Genomic DNA, 22,244 nt, shown 5'->3' on the forward strand with positions numbered 1-22,244 from the left:
TGCTTCTGGCTGAACAGGCAAATTTTAGCAAGTCTCTGCTCCTACACACCTTTTGATTATTAACACTGCAATACAGCATGGGTAAGGAGGTTGTCTATAAGGCTTTAAATATATTCCAATACATCAGCTTTGGGCCTTCAAATTATCAGCTACATACCAAATGAATTAACAGTCCCTGGTTGCAACATGCTTTGATTTAGGCAAAATAGTCTGAGGAATGTTTAAAACATATACGTAATTAAAAGGTCCCATAGGACTCATACACCTTAATTAAAGCAAGCTCCATATGCCTACTAAATTTCAAGATACCACAAATCAGTCAATCCCTAATTCTGTTTATTCACCATGTGAAATAAAAAAATGTTCCCAGACACATCACTGGAAAGGGCCATGCCTGACACCTATACACACCATAGATGCTGACCTGGTCTTTCACATTACTGGTCACACACTGCCCTTGTCTCCCACCCTGTCCATAACACCATCTGCAGCCCCTTACTACCAATTCCAAAGGGAAACTCCACTTTTTCCAGTTAGGAAGTATTTGGACTACAAATATCCCACATTAATTCCCCATCCATTGTTAAAGGAATACTGTGGGCTTTAGAAAAACCCTAATTGCAAAATACTACTTTGACAAATCTGCTACTTGTAAATACATTACGGAGCGTATCAGTACTTTTACATTCCTCTCACAGATGGACATGACTTGGCCTTGGTTCCCTCTCCCCTACCAACTACATTTAACAATTCCAACAGGGTCTAAGCAAATTCTGGATCAACAGCAGGATCTAGTTTTGCCTCCATTCCACTAGAGATTTGTGTGAAAAGATCTTTTCCATTTAACATTAGCAGTCCACAAAGATTTCAAAGTAAATAGAAAAAAGCTAGAAGCAAACACACATGCTGAAAATTAATTATATTGTCTAAATTACTCAATGCTTAACAGATGTATTCAAACTAGTCATCTCTGCAATTCAATTCAAGGCTACTGAATAAAAGCAATTCCAAGCACATCCACAAGCCAAATTTAGCATGCTGGATCAACAGCACAGAGCATTCAGTTGTGAGAGAACATCTAGGATTTAAAATAATCCAGTTTAAATTTGGAGAGAATTTAAATTTTGCTGATTTTCTTTACTACTGCCAAAAATATTACAGAAATACACCATGCTAGTATAAAGCTTTTTCATTTAATACCCCACTTTTTCACAACCATACATGATTGATTTTCTCACGTTTCATATAAACCTTTTAAGTGCTTAGTTCATAACTGCATGATTTCCCATTCTGAGTTTCCACCACAGAAGTGGCTTCATTACTTCCAGATAAAACTACACTATCATCAGCCAAGAAAATAACATTTCAAACAAAAAAGCCTACAAAATACAAACAAAAAATGAGTGCTCATTTGGAAACTAAACAGTAAATGGATCATCATCCAAGTTCTAAGTTCAGTGTAATGTGAAAATCAAGTAGTGACAAAAATTAATGGTTATTTTTTAGTAGAAGTATTTCCTCAAGAAGCAACAATTTCCTGAATATTTATTTGAGCAGAGGTGAGTTATATTTTAGCAAGATGTTTTATGCATGATATCTGTCCTAGCTTTTCAACAAGAGTTCACATTCTTTTAATCACACAGTGCATTTCAGGGAGGAAAAAAAATAACATATGTGGCACTACAACTTTACTCCTAAAAAGGTTTTAGTTTGCTGTCCTAAATTATGGCTTAATCCCTAACTATATGCAATTTATCAAAATGGTAACATATAAAAAGAAAGACAGGAAAAGTTTTGGGAGATATTTTATTAATGTACAATTTTATTAGCGATGTACAATAGACATTTGAATTCTCTATTGATCCTGTCTCCTTGAAGCTTGGTAAATGCTTTTTTGTATATAAAACTACACAATGCCTTTTTTGTGAGGACCAGAAATTGTGAAAATCTAAGTGCTACAGTATATTTTGTAGTGATTTAACACGTTGTCCAGAAGAGTTACCAGCCACTTCAATGAAGAACTTCTAAAAATATTTCTGATCAAGTTCAAATGCATCTGTTCATAAATAATGATTGGCTTGCTCATGTCCATTATACTGCTAAGTACAAATGTTTCCAACATAAAATACCGTTTCAATACGTTTTTCCACATGGACAACTAGGTAATCCAGTCATATTTACTTTTAAACAAGGCTAATAAAAATTTACAAGTAAAGGAACTTCAAAATTTATTCAGAATAATTTTTTTTTTCAACCAGAAGCTTTACTTTGGACAACGCAGAAGTATATTGCAAGTGACATTCTGCAGCAGAAGCTGGAGGCTTGAGAATAACAACTAAGAAAGACTAAATATCAGCAATAACACTTTTACAAGAATTCTGACCATTCTGAATATTAACATTAAAGACCAGATGCTTCAGTTTGTGCGCCTGTCAATCAAAACCTCCACACAAAAGAAAAAGTAAAGATTTCCCACAGAACACAGTATTTCAGAGAACGTTAGACACTGGCATGACATTTCAAATTGGCAACTGAAATTTAACATCCACATGAGCTTGTTTTGCTAAGCTTACTATTTCAGACAGCTTCACCACCTGAAAAACAGAAAATAAAAACTTAATTTTAAAACAATCCTAATTTGACTGAGCTGGATCAAACATTTTAAACAAAAAAATACCAGCGAACCATCAGTAAGATATTAGAGGGGGGTAAGAGTGGGATTAGTATTTAGCAAAGTACCTCTCAACCACTTTTAAATGAAAAACAATCAAGTCTGCTAGAAAACATTTCACGGAGTTAAAAAAGTCTGCTTCTCGTTTATAATACAGTATCTTGATAAAATGCTAAGTTTTAAACTTAATGTGACAGTTATTTTGTGAGGTGTTGAGGTGGCCATTCACAAGAAATTCTACATATCTAATAGCTATTTCTTCCCTGAGTTTTTATTCCAAGCATTTCTGGATCTTATTTTGATACCTTAAGGAGCCTCATCTTCTCCTGCATTAGGAATCTAAATCTCTCTGAATTATTTGCTGCTTAGAATGAAATGTTATAACTCAGTAAGGAGTTTCCTGGGGGAAAAAAAAAATTCCTACATTTCCCCCGTAATACAAAATCCATCAGGTATCTTCTAATTTTTTCTGCTGTACATCTCTGGTACAACTTTCTTTTCCACAAACAAAATAAAGCAACACACACAAATCAGAGTATCTGAATATCTAATTATCTTATGAGGCTACATGATGATCAACTATAGTTCTGATCATGCACACTGAAAAACCGTGGTTGATAAAAGGAAGCGTTACATTGCGTTTTTCAGCCACTTCAGTTTACCTATTTTCTCCCAACTAATAAAGCTAAGCTCTTTAGCCATCCCCTCACCAAGAGGAGTGGCTGACCTGATCATGGATCCAGTTTTGGTTTATGGGGTTTAATAGCTTCTGACTGCATAATTGCTCCCTTGACAAATCATGCACTTACTAACTTGCAAAGTATTTGCTTCAGGCACTGGTAGAAACTGGCACTGGGATTTATCCTAAGCTACCTGTAGTTGATTGAACCAACTTTTGACTTTTCAATACTCTGCAACAGATGCTATGTTCTTAAAAGAATATTCATAACCAGCTATCTTACCATTTTTGCAGCTTCATCCAAGTCATCACACGCAAGGATTTTGAGGCCACTAGCTGTTATTAAAGCCTTGGCATCATCAACTCGTGTACCTTCAGAAACAGATAAAATGCCACTCTTATTGAACATGAGATTACTATTACTACTACCTATCATTCTCTTATTTCTAGGAAGCCTGTTCCAAAAATTAGTGAATAAAGCTAGAAAACAACAATAGTAGTGAAAAAGCTGGAAGTCTCTTTTTATTAACTTGCCAATCCTCACCATCTAAACTCAAGGTCTGCTTTATTTCTCCTTGGACCTCAACTCACAGGCAGCCTGCTACACAGTAAGTATATAAGCCCAATTACAACTGTCAATTAGAGAGAAATATATTAAAATACATATATATACTCACCTTGCAACCGTACCACAATAGGGACTTTTAGCTCCAAATCCTTTACTGCCGTAACGATGCCTTGTGCTATAACATCACATCTCATAATGCCACCAAAAATATTTACCAGAATAGCCAGTACCTACAGAATAAATGACAATATTCACATTAAAAATGGCCAGAGACACAGCAGATGAAAGCAGCACACAACCTTCAGCTTAAGGATAATTCAAGCTCTTTAACTGTATTAAGGGACTCTGCGAAAGATGGAACATTTCTGTTCTATGTAACATCAGCAACCAAAGTACAGTTCTATAGGGTCACATGCAGCAGAGCACATATATCTGTACTTCAGGAAACTGTATTTGTCAGCTATTTATCTTTCCATTGCTAACAGTACTGCAGCAGAGGTACTCCCACACCAGTAACTTCACACACTGAAAACAGGAAATTTTAAAAACATTTTAGAAGTTTTAAAAATTTTAATCTTTTTAATTTTTTTTAATTTTGAAATACACAAGACCCTGTTTACACAGTTTAAAAGCCAGCATGCTTAGAGATAAGCTATCTGAAATACATTTTATTCAGGATGATTAAGCCAGCAGTTAAGGGAACTCAAGTGGTAGAAAGAAAGAGTAAAAAGAACCATGGTCAGAGGTGAAAGATGAAACTAAGCAGGAATCAAAATGGGTGGACAGCCTGAGATGACAAAACATTCCTCTGCAAGAGGTTCATAAACAGTAACTTGGTTCTCATTATCTTGCAATTAGACTAGCTCATCTTTGTGGCATTGTTCCTGTTCCTGCTAATGGACAACTCAGACTGGCAACTCAGAAGGCTGTGCTCCAAACAAGCCCTGAATTAAACCCTGAGTGCAGGGGGAGCAGGGGGCTCCACTGCTCTTTGAGTTTCAGCACCAGGAATCCCAGCTACAATCATTGTTTTTTGATAAAATAGTGAGCAATGGAAAGAGAACAGAAAGGAAAAGTTGTCTTAAGAAGTCTGTTTGGACACCATTTGTCCATACATCAGCAGAGAATTTGCATTGCAAAAACTTTTTCCAAATCAGCAACCCTCAGATTCATCCTTGTTTCTTCTCTCCTCTCTGTAATTCAGATGCTCTGTGACTGTGTCCCTCATTGTTCCCTCAATTTACTGGAAAAATGTGAAGAAAGAATAAGTCTTATGTGGATGGAGCTGGGGGTGCTTAGCCTGGAGAAAAGGAGGCTCAGGGGGAAACTTATCACTCTCTACAACTGTCTGAAAGGATGCAGCAAGGTGGGGTTCTCTCTCATCCCAGGTAACAAGCAGTAAATAAGAGGAAATGGCTTCAAGTTCACCAGTGGAGTTTTAGATTGGAAAATGGGAAAAATTGATTCCCCAAAAGGGCTGTTAATCATTGGCACCACTGCCAAGGAGTGGTTGAGTCACCAACCCTGAAGGTATTTAAGACTTGTAGACATGGTGCTTAGAGACATGGTGTAGTGCAGGACTGGACAGTGTTAGATTTATGGTTGGACTCAATTTTAAAGGTCATTTGCAATCTAAATGATTAAATGATTCTGTAACACTCTTGGAGCATGTTACAGACCCTGCATTTCATAATAAGTCTTTCCAGTGGGAAAGAGACTAAGCTCCTCTGGAATATCAGTCACTATTTTTTTCTGTCCCTCTCCAAAGATGAGCAAGTGGTACACAAAATTGTGGTGCAAAAGTAGCATACCATGAGCAGGTCTTGCAAGTCATTCCCACCTTTTACAGTTACCCCTTTTAAAATAATTTTCTTTATTTTTAACAAGCCCCAGACTGCCAAGTTCCTCCTGGGATAAGCATATCTATGTAGACCATCAATCGAGCCTTCACATTATGTTTGAGGAAAAGCTCTTCCTCTAGTTTAAACCAATTTATTATTTTAATAATATTCAAGCACTTCTGATAAATTTTTAATAGGATAAACATTAAAGCTCTTCCAAGCCCCTTACAAAGTTATTTTATCTAACATTACATATAATCAGTACCATAGAAACTTGTTTGTGCACAGCACAGCAAATATTAATCTCTACAACTCTCCACAAAACACAGACCCAGCTGCAAAACTGGTCAAAAGAAAAAAAAAGTGTTAAATCAACTGAATACTACTTTCTGTTTAAACAGCAGACACAGGGTTTCTGACTCCAAGATTTCTGGAAAGATTGAAATACAGCTGTAACTTCAACTACAAGACACAGAACTGTCTGCTCAGTACACAGCCAAGTGTACTGAGTACACAACCTCTTTACACTTTAAAAAGGTAAAAAAATTCAATAGATTATTAGGCTTCATCTGCACCAAGATTAAGCTAATATTTCCATCTTCTTTCTTTCTTTCTACTTCTGGGCTTATAAAAAGGCATGTGTTCTGGAAAACATGCACTAAGCATTGTCTTCCAAATCAGAGCCTGTTTTACCACTGTGTAGGACCTTGATATGCCAACTCTTCCCTCACCTTTTTATCAGAAGTAATAAGCTTAAAGGCTTCTGTCACTTGCTGCACTGTAGCACCACCACCAACATCAAGGAAGTTTGCTGGAGTTCCGCCGTGAAGTTTAATTATATCCATTGTGGCCATAGCTAAACCAGCACCATTGACTACATGAGAATAAAGATAACATTTAGGAATTCAGTTTATAAAGCCATTAGGTCATTTAAAATTCATTACACAGTACATACCTAAGCAGCCTATGTTTCCATCCAACCCTATATAGTTGAGATCTGCTTTTGCAGCATCCTTATCTCTTTGGTCTTCCTGTGTCCAATCCTGCATATCAAAGATCTTCTTCTGACGATAGGCTGAATTGCTGTCAAAGTTTATCTTTGCATCCATACACATCACTGAAAGGGGAAAAAAACACCATTAGTAACCATCATTTAATATTAGAATAACAACTCAACTGCTACATAAATGTGCAGTATGTCAAATCAAACTTGGCAGCTAGGTCACGCAGTCCAAACACAAAGTTTTGCTAAAAAGACACATGTACCACTGTCAATAAGTATCAGATTCTTTCCAGTTTCCCCATATAATCAGTAATGCACAAAAACAGAAGATAACTGTTTCCTGAAACACTCTAAACCCAAAAATGGTTACAAGCTGTTTGTTAAATCTGGGCAAATTATGTTTTCTTAGATCACATTGCAGCCTGGAAAAGGGGGAGAATGGACCACCATAAGTAATTAGAATAGAACTAATCCTTACAGAAGGTCTCTGATTTGAGGTTTTTTAATCCATCTTAGGTTTTGCTTTTAGAATAAGCATATATAACATGTGCATGACTGTAACCACAGAGAAACACAATGAAAAACTGAGTTGGAAGAAAAAGTGTTAGGAAAAAACAGAAAAAAATTCACTTAATACTTAGCAAGCAGAAAATCTACAGTATTCTTTACATCAGAACTAAGATTCTGTCTGTACAAATGTATCACTTCATTTCTATCCCTCAGTGAAAATGACATAAAAATAATAAAGCACAAGAAACAGATGGGAAAGACTGCTCTACACTGATCACTTAAGCATTAAAAACAAAAAAAACCAAAAACACAAAAAAAACCCCAGGAACAGTAATTACACATTTTGATGAAAGAGCTACAATCATATTTAAATTTCAAACTGTTGTATCTGAGTTCAAGTACAAATACACTCTACAGGCTTATTTTTTGTGGAGTGGAATTGGCTGTGATTGAGCATTAAGTAACTGTTCTGCAATTGGATATGTTAAAAAACTGATAAACATCAAGATATTACTTAAACCCCTACAGTCTTTCAGTGCACCATACTCCATCAGTTATTCTAATGCCTGAGTCATAAAGGCAGGAGATTTCTTGTAGTTGTCACTATTCTGGTTACTGTCACAGTATCAATTTTGGATACATGAGATGGCTCAAGTTTCAATTCATGAATTTTGAAAAGCCCTGATTTCCAGGAATGCCTTATCCTGAATAGATGTGCTCCCTAGTAAAAAATTTAAAAATTAAAAATGGAAGTTACTTACACTTTAGATCATAATTAGCAATTAAGAGCAGATTCCTACTATATTTAGATTCTCAAATTTTTCTGTTTTATTAAATTTGCTTTTCAACATACCATGTTAATACTAACTCCTCTTGCTGTATACAGCTGAAGTTTTATTTGTGCAAATCAACCAAGATTTACAAAAATATCAAGGTGTTACATGAAGAGTCTGAATAAGAAACATTACCAACTCCTGATGCATCTTCCACCATAGGATTTATTTCTATCATGGTAGCATCATATTTCAGAAAGAGATTATATAATTTGATCATATTTTCAGCTGCTTCATCCACCAGATTAGGAGGAAACCCCATTTTCTGGGCAAGCTGAAAGTAAAAGAATGGTTATTGTTAACTCATGTTAGGGTGGCTCAGTTTAGCTATTATTTCAAGGACATTTGAATTTGTAGGTGTAGAACCTGCCGTGTCTACTGGGGAAAAAAACCCAAATTCACTCCTTGGTTTGAACAGATTATTTTCAATACTGAATACTGCACTTATCCTCAAAAAAGAGCTAATAAAAATTTATCATGACATACCTTTTCACAGCTGTATAAAAGCTAGATAAAGTACTGCCATGCAGTTGGATTTACACTGATTTACCTGAAAATACTTAAATATCTAGTTCAAATATGATTCAAACAAGGGTTTAAGACAACTCAGCAGGTTGAATGCACACACCCTTTAAAAAATTAGAAGCAACCCTCCTATTCTCAGTAATATGTGCCTTCCCACATTAACAATTACCCTAACAGCTTGCTCCTTTTTTATGCCTTCTACTATATCGATGGGTTCCTTAATTATCGCGTCAGGATTCTCTGCAGCAACATCTTCAATATTAACACCACCCTGAGAACTGCCTATCAGGACAGGACCCTAGGCAAAGAAAAAAGAAGTGTAAGTATTTTTATACCACACAGCTGAAACTTAGTTCTTCCCATAAGATAATTCACAGCAATAGAACCCTTATCAATAGAATTTTTTTTATTTGAGCATTTCTCCTGTATGCTCTGAAGAGAGAGTTACTGTCTACTCAATATCTCCATATAAAACTGTTTAATAATACTTTACAAATGTTAAAGTATATGTTAGGTCCACTTTCTTTTAACAAGGAAAGATTTCCTCTGTAAAGCAGCAGCAAAACAATTAACAAAGATATACTAATTTTAAATTTTGATCGAGAGATTCAACTTCATAATCACACACATTTTATCTTTTAGGTGTCACCAGAGAAAGTGTCACCACCTTCTCAGCTCCACCTTCTCCACTCACTCCTTCACGAACACAGATCAAATGCCAGGCACTCATTTATTCATTCTGCCATGCTCCTACTCCAAGGACAAGTGGAGGTCTGCAGAACTTAGTGATAAATTACAGCAAACCAGATCAATAGGATCACAACATTCAGTAACTAAAGCCACCACTGAAAGTAAGTCATAGCAAAACAAAACAGCACTCAATAATTCATTCATAAAAGAAATTAAAAAACCAGAATTGACAGCATTTGCAACTGAGTTTATTTTTTAAAATGGCAAATCTCAACAAAAACATGAAGGACTCACTACCATGGAACCTAAAAATCTCTCCTCCAGTTCAGTTACACTCTCTGTAAAGACATACTCGGATCCCTTCAACCAACCTTCCCTTATCATCACCCATGGATGGATTATGACCACTGGTGTATTAAGGCAGCATTTCCTATCAGCAGAACTCAAAGATTAAACAGCCTTTTAACTGTTGACCATTAATTATAGAAAATGCAACCGTGGTTCAGAGAGCAAGCTTAATAACCACACTGTACCCCTCCCATTACCATCCTTCCAAATGGAAATACATAGCTGGCAAATTGTCCTGCATCTAATAGCAAGGTTCAACTCAATGAACATTTCTGGATATTCTTATCTTGAACAGTCAGTAAGCTACAAACTGATCGTAAAATTACTCATCATTCCATAGAATTGACCAAAGTGAACAGTTTTTCTTAAAAACAAAACCCTGCCAGCAAACAATATGCAAGTCATAAAGTTCCAGTTTCAGCTGACTATTTTAATCCTTTTTCTTCTCCTTAAAGGAAGAAGTTTGCAACATGAATAAACACTGTGTGCTATTCAACCTTCGCACTTCCTTCTTTTGAAAGGCATTTCCTCATCCTAAGCATCCTACACAAGTTTTGGTAACTACAAGCAATCTAAGAACATTACTTATAAAGTCAGCAGTAAAAACAAAGCACATCCTTATCAAAAGGCCACAACCCACACAGTATGCTAATAAGATCTATCTTTTATACAGGAGTAAGAACAAGTCATGAAAACAGGTTTCCCTTCTTTATCTAATTGGTTTCAATCAGTTACAGTAAATTTTATTTCCATAAGCATCCTTGCTTATCGTTTACACAATTCTAAGAGTCTAAAATCTGTTCATTTATAGCATTTTACCGCCACCTTGTGGTGCGTACGGCAGTATTTGACTCTTCCCTGCTCTATTCCAGCACACATCACAATGGAGGTGCCCAAGCCACATAATTCAACACAACTGATACTTTCCGGTCAAAAAGAACACTATGGAGGAAGAAACAGGAAAAAATATTTAATTCCTAGTATGGCTACCAAAAAAAAATTAAGAGTAAGACTAGTTTTCTCATTCCTCCACAGAAAATTATTTTATTCATACTTAAATATCCCCTAATTACCAAAGCCAGTGCCTCTGCAAACTCTTAAACATCTGAACAGACCAAACCCAGTTTTTCTGAGCTTCAGCAAATAAAGTTCCATGATCTGTTCCAAATCCTGGCTTCATTAAACTCACTTAGTGATTCATGGTCTGTGCTCCAAACAGAACACTTGTCAGTCAAAAAACACTGACATCTCAGTAACCACATTTGAATTGTGGCCTAAAATACTACACACCCACACACACAGCCCATACATCCAAAAAAAAACTGGCTTCCATTTTGCTGAAAACAAACCTCTAGGCCCAAATCTCCTTACCCATTTCCTGGAGAGCATTAGTATAAGAAAGCTACTAGCACTCCCAAAATTGAGGGAAACACCAGTGCACCTCTAGGAACCTTCACACATTGGAGAAAAAGGATGTTGGATTTATGCAGGACCATTTGCTCTGCCACAACTGTCACTTATCTTGTTTCTGACACCCAAACCAGGGTGTACAAGCATACACATAGCTGTGTTTTTAAACTAAATTACATAATCTGGCAGGCAAATGCAAATTAAAATCAAAATTAAAATTACCCCTTTATTCTACCCATCTCCCCCTTGGCCATGTGCCTCTGAACTTCAGTTGGGGCTACCAATATTCATTTATTATTCTGTAAATTCAAATTGTAGCATTACAGCTTTATAGCATTTAAAAACAAAGTCAGATATACAGTCAGTCAAAGTCAGATATACTGGAAAACAAAATTTAACTTGTAAACTTCTGATTTTCAAAAGCAAATGAACAGTACAGTAAACAGTTTTGTTGATTTCTTTATTTACATTTAGTTGTAACAAGTTAATTAGCTTACTTCTATTTCTAATATTACTCACTTGAAAAGACCTTTCCATTGTTATTGCAAAATAGTATTCTCTCCTGGGATATCTGCGCTCACAGATAAATACTTGATTGCATATCCTGCCCTTTTCTCCTGTCTGCTTGGTAAACAACTTCTTTCCAATCATTTGGGAGGAGATAGCTTTTGCTTCTTCTGGACTAGAATGAAAGAAGCTCAGAATGTGACAAGGAAACTGCTGTAAAAACAGAAGTAGCATTAAAAATGTCTTATCTAATTTTTGTTATTTTAAGGTTAATAATTAAAACACTGGTTTTAAAGAAAGCAATAGGTTCAATCCATAAAGTGAAATGTTGAAGTCTTTCCACTTGGTCAAGTAACTTAGAAACAACTTACGAAAAAACTATTTTCACTCCTCCTTTGAGGCCACCTTCAAATGTTCCTTTTCCTCTACCACCAGCTAAAACCTGTGCTTTTACCACAAGATCCTTTGAACCTAGAACAAAAGAAAACCCAAAAATTTGTCATCTGTGACTATTAAAACAAGTTGTTTCAGGTAGAATAACAAAGGCTGCTTTAATTCTATCCCCCCTTCTCCATGCCCACCATTCAAAACACACACATGTGAATCAAAGACTATGTTGTAATTTAAATACAAAAAAATCCCGAAATCTCAAATAATCCACAATTTGTACCTTTAGGCTGTTCTGTGAACAAACTTTGGTGAATTAGTATCCAGAAATGCTGGTGTTTTGACCATCTTTAATACGTGTTGGACTGACGGATGATTAAGCACCCAGTAAGAAATATTTAGCAGCTCACAGATTACTAACAAGATGAAACTGATTATCTGACATACCATATGCAAGGTTTTCCTCAAACAACTACAAATATCCTGTACCTGTAAACCTATAGCACTTACCCAAGTCAGCTTGGCAGGTCCTCTCTAGCTTCCATCCAGCAGAGCACTAATGCATAAACTTGAGTGCTTTGCAGAAGTCAAGAGACCTAAACAAACCAAGTACTCTTCCCAGAGTAGGCAAATTAAACCCTTCAGTAGGCTTTAACTGCTTAAAAGTCCTTTACAAAATATTCTTCTAGGTAGGGGAAACTGGTCATTTGGGTTTAAATAGTAAAGTGGGAGAATATAACAAAAATCAACTGGGAGATTCTGAATTGTCACCGAAAGACAAAAAAGCAAAGAAAAAAGAAAAAAACTGAAGTTCTGAGTTATTATTCAAGTTCACTAACACAGAGTACAGACAGCAGCTAAACTGCCAGATGATAAGAACTGACCCAGTGACATTTGTTTATTGACATCAAATTTTTTCTCATGCCACCATCAGCTAAGCGACTCTGATCTATCCAAGCCAAAAAAGAACTTGCTGTTCCTTTGCATGTTGAAAGGGAACAATGGAAATGCCTAAGAAAAATTAGAGTGCCCAAGCAAAACTAGCCACTACATAAACTGAGGAAGGTTATGACAGACACAAAAGTTGTGTGGGTTCCTATTTTGATCCGTGTCCTGCCTGGACAGGTGAAACTAAACTCAAACCATATCACAAGCTAGGGTGGATATGAGCAGAAGACTCAAGTCATTCCTCCCAATTAGCTATCTGTTGATTTTACTTCTTGAATGTCTACCTAACAACAGGTCTCTGAATTCACACATGATTTTTAAGCTCTTGTGCAGAAGAGGCATAAAGGTTATAAACACAAAAAAGTACATATTTATTTACTACAATATTTAATTCAGTTCCTGAAGATAACTATTTTTTACTGGTAATCAAGTTAACATACTTCATAGAAGTCACAGAAGACAACTTTTATGCTATTACTTTAAATACAAAGCTTGCTTTCCATTTCCTACACTAAGTCCAGACAATATAAAGCTGCAACTGCAGAGAAGTTTTCAGAAAAGTCACGAAGTTCACCCACCTTCTTTATAGCAATTATTCCTCCTAGCAACAAACACCAGAATCTGAACAAGTCAAATGAGACCCCAACTAAGGCTCTGGTAAGATCTCAGCTGGAACATATTTAGCTCTGGGGATAAAAGTAAATCGGTAATTAATATGATCACTGAAATTAAGAGATTGCCTTACAAGAAATGAGCTTAGCACATCCTTAAAACTATCAAAGGAAAAGAAAGCAAGAACATGATTATGATCTTCAGCCATATCTGTGATGGACAGAGTAAGAACACATGACTACATGTACATCATTCATTCTGGTTTCCGCTCTACACTAGCCAAAAACAAAGGCCATCTACCAAGGAAGTCAGTTTTTAAAAAGTGCAAGAAAAAAAGACCCTTTTTTACACCAAATATAAAGAAGCCTGTCAGGAGATATGAAGGAAAATGGAAGAGTCAAAAGGAACTGGGCAGAGGTATTCTCTCTGATGTTCTTAAGACAAAAAATATGAATGCTGAGGAGCAATGGACGGCAGAAAACAGGCAGGCTAAGAATTGCCCTAAACAGTATGTTCTTTTGTTCTTAGGCAGAGCAGTGGGCTAAATTCACCACCGCCCTGATCCTGGAAGATAGTTCTTAAAAACGTTGTGATTATTAACAATTATATTATTTTGTCAACATACAGACATCCAAAATAGTGTGAGAAAAACAACTTTTAATGTTTCACAATCAGTTTTGGCCGCAACATCATTGTACTAACCCTTATGCAACAACTGAGTCATTAAATGAGCAGATTACTAATGATCTGTAAATTGTTTTCCTCTAGCACTACAAACTAGCTGCTTGATTGCATAAATAAATTCAAGGTTTGTTTGAGTAGCTATACTTGAAAGCAATTAAGCTGCACAGATGTACCTGAAACAATTTTAAGATAGTACATCCCAAGAAAACCATAACCCATCACGTAGAAATTTCATTGTTCAATAAACATTTTTTTCCCACAGCTCCTATTGAAAATTACTCTTAAACAAGAGAAGTGTTTGGTCACACGCCTCATCTGCAGTGTTCCAGCAGCAGCACTGTCACACAATCTGACAAAGCAAAGAACTTCTGAAACACAGTTATCCAAGAAAATTTTGGAAACCAGCAGCTACCATAGTTTTCTACTCAGTATCAACAGTTGTGCCCTTGTCTTTTGCTTAAGTGGCGCTGAAATACTGCTAGGCTCGTGTTTCAATGAAAAACAGCAGTTTCTGCCCTAGAGCAGATACCCACACACAGTTTATGCCAGCAAACACACCACCACTGAAGTCTCATTCTGCCTCCAGCCCTCAGCTTTTCACGCCAGCCTTGTTTCTTGTGGCACTAGAACCACTTGTGCTATCCTGCCTTGAAGCATATCAGAACAGTGACTCCCGAAGGCAAAAAGCTCATCCAGCAGACAGAGAGCTCCTGCAGACTTGTGCACCATGTGACAGGCACAGGAACTTCAGTGAGCAGGACTTCAGCCTTCAGCAGCAGTAACAAATTGCAAAGCCTTAACACAGGGCACTAGAACACCCGTACAACTCATATGGGCAAGCAAGCTAATAGCCAATGCATGAATCTCAGAACAAGCATTTGGTAAGCATCACATTTCCATGTTAACAGCACATATAACCCTAAAAGCACATATAAGTACCTAGCCTGAAAAAACTAGGGAATGCTTAGAAAATTAAGAGTGATTTAGATTAAGATTTTAACTTAGAAAATTAAGACTCTCTACCAATGAGAACAGGTGTCTGGAATCAGAACACTGACTTAGGATTTATCTGTTCAGGACAATAAAAACCTATACATTTACTAACATTACAGGTTTCACCTTCAACAATCATTTATTAACTAGACAGTGAAAGAGTTACACAGCAAACAAAACCATCTTCATTTCTATCAATACTAGTAACTCTGTTTCAGAAGGAATAATTTCTGATTCTATAACTTAAGCTTTCAAACTGGGAGAAAGATCACTGCATGCAGGCAAGCAGAAAGACATACAACCTTCTAATAAGTTTAAGGGTCATTGTTCCACTGTATCCCTGAAGTTTCCTGTGCAAGTGGAAAGTCCAACAATTACAGCAGACAGGCCTGATTAAAATGTTCTGCTTTATAAGTTCCAATTTTGACTTTTGTCAAATCACATTAATTGCCACTTCTTCTGCCCAATTCTATCTGTAGCAGAGGTACTGCTTTCCACATACTACAGACACCTTCAGAATAACCATGCAATCCTAATCTATTCTGACAAGCAGACAACAGTAAAGGGCAGTGACAGTTAGTAACACAAGTATCAATCAAGTTCTCAACTACCATTCAACTGCAAACTTAACTTGGTAAGAGACAAGTTTTGGGGTTTTTTTGCTTCAGTCTACATTTCAAAGTTCTTGCACCAGAAAAAAAAACACCTCTCCATTTATAACACAAGCTAATTTTTCCTTGCTGCACGGATACCAAAAAAACCCAAAATTTAAACAATAGAGGTCTATTTACTAGCATTAGAAAGAGAAAAGATGGGTTTGTAAATAACAACAAGAGTGTCAACATAAATAATATGCTGACCTTAATTCTGTCAACAGAGCAGAGAATCTCTTCAGAGTACACTATCTGCATTTCATTAGTAAGTACAGCTACTGGGAATTTTAACTTCAGAATCACATCTTTTCAGCATTTGAAACTTTCGAGTGTTAGAAGACTCATTGCATGGAAATCAGAAATATAACTATTGAAATAATTATGTGCCAGGAATCATCATGCTTTCACTGAAAGGACCATACCAGTTAGGAGACTGAACAAGATGTTTAGCTATTACAAAATACCTTCCACACAAGTACTTCCTGACATTAATCAGCTGCATCAAGTTGGTCATCAGCTCACAAGACAGGTTTGGTTTTGGCAACAGCTTAAGTTGAGCAATTAAAATACAGAGGTCAAAATCTGAATGTGCCAGTTATACAAGTTTACTTTAATTAGTGAATTATCACCAACAATACGTTTTGATATTTTAACTTCAAAAGAGTGAAGTGCTACAGAAGAAAGCAAAGGCTGAAGCAGAATGTAAGATTCAGATGCCAAAAAAAAAAAAACATTTGCCAGAATGTAAGTAAATATTTGGTTTCTAAACTAGTACTGCTGTTTATCTAGAGATTTTGGCCAGGTAAGTAAGAACATAATTGCATGATTTTTTTAACACCAGGGGATTTCTGCTTAAAGTTTGCTACCTTAGATCATCATTTGTGTCCTAGAGCAACTGAATAAACACTCTGGAGTTTCAGACAACATAAAAGACATCAGGAACATAGATAACTGACCAACAAGGAAAAGAGGTAATGGCAAGACAACCAAAAAAATATTATAAACAGAAGTATGACAGACATGAGTTTTCACTATGACATAGACTAGAAAACCCCCAAAACTTAGATCACACAGCCAAGGTGGGTGTGGCATACACTAAAGAGAAAACCACCCCAGCTTTCTCGCACAGTGTCTGGAATATGTTGTTTGAAGAGCTAATAAAGAAAAAGCTAGCGCTTTACTAAGAAAATAGTTGCACACATTGTACAAAGCTTTGATTTCTGACTAAATCAAGCCTGGGATCAAAAATTCTATTTATAAATCTACGAAAGTTTACACATTACTTTTTAAAGATTTTTTAACAGATACAAGTGGCATGTTTAAGCAACGGATGGAAAAATAAATAAAATTGAAAAGTACTTAAAATATTTTAGTAACATTAAAAAAAAAAAAAAAGAAAAAGAATATCTATTAATCACATAACTGTCAGCAGGAATACAACCAAACCAACTACTGAAGCCTCTCTGTAGAATGCATACCAAAATAGAACATTCTTTATAAACAATACTGACATGGAGCTGTACTGGACCTCTTAAACTGCAACAGCAAGAATAGCAAACTCAATTCCAGGAGCTTGCAGTCTCCTTTCAAGAACTCTGATGTAGAAAGGTGAAATGCTTTGCACTCACTCTCTCAACACCTCCTGTTTTATACAACTTTATATTTTACTAAAATTTGACAGTCTGCCATGCACATAAAGCTGTGGGATTCAGTACCTGAAAATCCAACAAAACCACCAGCACAAAAAGTGGCTTCAAGATATTAATGTCTTAAAAAGTCTTACTTCTCATATCACCATAAACAGAAATACACGCTATTAAAAAAACCCCAGACAAGCACACAATATGTCACTGCCTTCCACTCAACTGTTACCAGAGGAAAGTATCAGGAGGCATCAAAACTTGAGTTACAACAACACATTGCACCTATGGAAGTGTCTCTTAATGAACAGCAATGCTGATTTCAAATAGTGTGTTCTGCCGAGCTATCTGCCATCACACCAAGCATCTGTTCACTAAACAGTCTTTGGATTCATTAGTCATGTTCTTGATAACACACACATATCAGCTTCTCAATCAGAGCTGGTCACACTGCTAGCTGGAATGCACACATGGAACTTGAAGGCAATCAAGTCATCCTGCAGTCTCTTATCAAAGTTTTGGAACAGAACTCAGCTCTTTTTTCAACATTTAAGCGAGATGCTTACCTAACACTGATTTAACTACAGCCACAGCTAACTTATGAAAATCTCTGTTAACGAGAAGTTTGCATTTGCTATACATTGGGATAAAAATTTACCCATTTCTAAGTGAACTATTTGCAAAAGGGAAGAAATCCAATGCCAAACTCAACCTTTAGTCAGAAATCTGCTCTGTGTAAATTTACCAGGAACATGTGGACCAGCATGAGCAAAGAGTACTACCAGCTGTCTTTTTAATGGGCTAGAGAAACATTTGATGAAACAGTTTAACATATAAAAAGAAATAAAAATTAATTTCATATCTACTGGCAATTACTCCCGCAACAAAAATCAACAATGAGCAGGTGGACCAAAAAAAGTGTATTTTTCACTCTGATAAAGACTTGTTTGGTTTGTATTTTGTTAATTTTTTTTTAAGTACTAAATGAAAGCTAGCTGCTAAATGCCTACAAAAACAAAGAAATCCAAAACACCAGAGCAGAGAGTAGTATGTCACCACTCAGAAGGAGTTCTGGACATGTTTGAGCAATGCCTCAAAACCTCAAACTCCTTTGGTGTGTGCTCTCCTTTTGGGAAGTTCTCTCTTCCTCATCTCAAGTAGCATAGAAAGCCACAGTACCAACTACATACCAACTCCAACAAAAGTGTTTGGCTGACAACCAGAAGCTTTGAATTCCTTTACTAAAGGATGCCAACTTCACAACTTCATTATTCTGATCCCTAAGAAATTGCCTGGAGTCCCATACTCCAGATAAGTACAGGCGTCATACCTATGATGTCACAGGGATGACTATAAACCAGCAGCCAGACATACCCACACTGCTGTAGGAGCCCTCTCTGAGCAAGAACAAAACAAAGGAATCCTGACCTACGAATTTCTGGGCTGTTGATTAAAGAGCCATAGACAAAGGCACTCTCATTTTCCTACAACAATATCTGTGTAGATATTAAAGTTGAGGAAAAGGGGTATGCCTGATTTGGGAAGTTTTGATCATGTTATAAGCTCACTCTTAACAGCAGGTAAGGTTCTGAAGTTTAAGACATTCTCAGAAGTATCTTAGCAACTTCCTTTCATATTAATGAAATTATTATAATTTTGTATCACTCTGTAATGGAAACAAGATAAAGAAGGTATCTGACAATACCTGAATTTCTGGAACATCATGTCTGAAGGAAAAGCAGCTTTTCAATTCTTTTCTACATTACAAAGCAGCATAACTTGCTCTAGAAGAAAAATCATTGTTTTTTTCAGATCTCACTTCTCACATTAAATCTACAGATGAAACTGAAATGAATCCAACAAAACCTATAACCTCAAGAATCACTATGAATGTATCCATTTGGAGGTGAATAGAGATTTGAGCTTTTGCATAGGAGAAAGGAACATGGCAACCAACGTCCTTCACTAAAACTTTGTGACAAATCTAATACATTTTTCCAGGGAGGAAAAAAAAAATCCCAGACTTTAAACTATGAAAACCCCCTCCAAACAAACAAACAAATCAACCAACCAAAAAAACCCCACATTCTAAAGCCTGACAATAGAAGCTGATTTCCATATTAAATCCAAATTAAACAAGACTTCACTAGGACACACGGTAAGTAAAGCAGCAAACTAATAGGCAAGGTCAAGTCCAAAATTAAAGCTCAATTCTAAACTAAGTATTTAAGCACTGGGCAAATGAGATTGGATACTTTTTCATCAAGAAGCCAGGAATTCAGCATATAACAACAAGACATTAAAGTCCTCCCCTCCTGCATGAAGTAGCTGCATTCTGCCAGAGAAAGCACACTCACAAAGGAATAGGATTTTACTTTTCTTTTGTAGCCTAAAGAGAAGTATGGTTTGGTTCTTCTGCTCTACATGAGATCTCATCACCACCACTGAAACTATTCACACAAGACTTCCTCTAACCTTAATGAAAGTAGAAAGAAATCTAGGATTTGCACAAAGTACAGTATGTTACTCATCTCAAAGAAAGTTAAGTAGTTTTATTAGTCTAAGTGAATAGAATTTATACCTGACCTACTCTTTTTTCACAAGGTTGCTTCACAGAGAAGGCTCACTTAAAGAGAAGGTATATTCAGAACTCCAAGCAACATCTTACCAAGAAAGACAGAAAAAGCAGATACACCTTGTATCAACACCATGCCCATTTGTGTATCCTCCCTTTAATATTATACCTATTTCTTTTGCAATTTTGTAAGCTTCATCTGGCGTATTGGCGACCACTCCGTGTGGAACAGAAATGCCAGCCTCCTTCAACAGTCCCATGCTCAGGTATTCATGGAGTGATAGCCTCCTCTGTTGCTGTTGTTGCACTTGAAACCCATGATTATTGAGTATTCCTGGACTTCCAACGAGTACCTGAAGGAAAAGAATAAAAAGAAAAAACAGAAAACAAAAAGAACATGACTGCTGTGAAAAACTACCCCCTTTTTTTTAGGTTAAAAAAATTTCTAGATATTAAACAAGGACGCTTTGGTATAAATCAGTGAAAACACCTGAACATTTAATCCTATCCTTCCACATTAGTCAATTGTATCCGGTTTGGTAATTGATTTTGTGAGGTTTTATTGGGCAGGGGGAAAGACCTGGTGAAGCTGCTAGCACTGACAAGAATAAAAATTAACAACAACAAACACAAAATCATTTGCTGCATTTTTTGTATTTCACTATATGCAAACAAGACCTTAATTTTATACACACACAAAGCAGGAATTGTACAGAATTCAGCTAATCCACAAACATAGAAAAGCACCAAAGGATTCATGGTAAAAAGATTACAAAGGAAAATTACATACAACACAAACTTTTGCATTTGTGTTTATTTTTTTTTTAGTATGTACCATTGGCACAAGCACTGCAAAAATCTGCCTGTATTAGGAAGTTTCTAACAAGCAGGATTTTTAAGGCTTCACTTCAAATAAAGTAAACAAGCAGACGACGAACTTTACTACAGCATTCCGAGATAGTAAATCGACAGGGCCTATGTAGCCTCCAAAGGATTCCTTCTCCAAGCAGGACGTCCTTTCCTTGGCAGGACCCCAAGGGAGAGGCGCTGAGCGACTCGCCGGCCCCGGGAGGCTGGGTGTAACTCGAGAGGGGCACTCAGGGCGACCTTCCCCAGTACGTGGCAGGAAGAGAAAGCGGCACCGTGTCACACACCGTGTCACACACTGCAGCCTCCCGAGCTCCTTCGTGCCACCGCTGCCCAGGGCTGCTGCAGCCAAAAGCAAGCCCGCAGCCCAGAATGGCATCCGCAAGAACCAAGAGCAGAGGCTGGCGATGTGCGAGCTGGAAGAAGTTTAAGTGGCACAGCCCGACCCCTAGGGAGCAAGCCCGACTAGGAGCAAGGTGACGACGGAGATTGAAACACGGGGACTTCCAAGCAAGATAGAGGACGGGGGCGCTGAAAAGGAAGGGAAAAGGAACCACGCAGGGAAGATTTGCCACAAGCAAGAACAGCGGCTGCTGAGGGCCGTACACCAAAGGTGAGCACAGGGCTGTCAGCCCCGCCGAAGGGCACGGCAGGACGGCGGTAGGAGTGGGCTGAGACGGACTCTCCTCTCGCCGACGCTCCGCAAGGAGCGACCTCGATCGCGACCCCAGCCTGCCCTGCCCCGCTTCAGTCCCGGCCCGGCCCACCCCCGCTGCCGAGCGGCCGCTACCTTCCCCGTGGTGGAACCCAGCGAGGCGCGGAGGCCGCTGCCCCTCAGCCCGGCCGCCACCCGGCTGCAGATCATGGAGGCCGCCATGGCCGAGCCCCTTCGCCCTCGGGTGCCCCTGGCAGCGCGCACGCGCCGCTGGCGGGCCGCGGCGGGGGCAGGAAGCGCCTGGCGCGGCTCCGCCCCCGCGGTGACGCCCGCCCGGCGCCGGGGAGGGGCGGCCCTGAGGGGCGCTTCCCGGCCTCTCCTTTTTCCAACCCTTTTGGTTTTAATGAACGTTCCTTTTGCTTCGCAAGGATCCTAAATGGGTTGTCCTCCAGCCACAACCTTCCGACCACGTCGGCCTTGGTTGGCAGCACCTGTGTTAAAAGGGAGGAAAGGGGAACAGCTCCCTTTGTGCCCCGCCCACACTCCCTCCTGGTTCAGCTTCAGTGAAGAACTTCCAGTATTTTCACTCTTGAGGATTACTTTTTTTGGTTTCGTAGTTCAGGGTGTCTCCATGCAACAATGTAA

General features: G+C 37.8%; 1 protein-coding gene across 1 annotated transcript; it reads right to left on the bottom strand.

Moving 5' to 3' along the window:
- Positions 1–1,788: 1,788 nt before the first annotated feature.
- Positions 1,789–21,863, bottom strand: SUCLA2 (succinate-CoA ligase ADP-forming subunit beta). Its single transcript, XM_015628681.1, has 11 exons — positions 21,735–21,863; positions 20,247–20,430; positions 11,957–12,056; positions 11,598–11,760; positions 8,800–8,928; positions 8,241–8,379; positions 6,715–6,876; positions 6,491–6,633; positions 4,028–4,148; positions 3,634–3,722; positions 1,789–2,594 (listed from the first exon to the last, which is right to left on the bottom strand). Exons 1-11 carry the CDS (start codon positions 21,819–21,821, stop codon positions 2,520–2,522), a joined length of 1,392 nt encoding a protein of 463 aa, XP_015484167.1. The 5' UTR covers positions 21,822–21,863; the 3' UTR covers positions 1,789–2,519.
- Positions 21,864–22,244: the final 381 nt, after the last annotated feature.

The sequence above is a fragment of the Parus major genome, chromosome 1 (genome assembly GCF_001522545.3).
Source record: "Parus major isolate Abel chromosome 1, Parus_major1.1, whole genome shotgun sequence".
NCBI lineage: Eukaryota > Metazoa > Chordata > Aves > Passeriformes > Paridae > Parus > Parus major.

Coding starts and splice junctions, on each gene's coding strand:
- SUCLA2 (XM_015628681.1), bottom strand. CDS start 21,821: ATGGCGGCCTCCATGATCTGCAGCCGGGTGGCGGCCGGGCTGAGGGGC. Junction 12,057..20,246: donor CAAAATTGCAAAAGAAATAG/GTATAATATTAA, acceptor CTTTTGTTCTAG/GTTCAAAGGATCTTGTGGTA. Junction 6,634..6,714: donor TGGAAACATAGGCTGCTTAG/GTATGTACTGTG, acceptor ATTCTCATGTAG/TCAATGGTGCTGGTTTAGCT.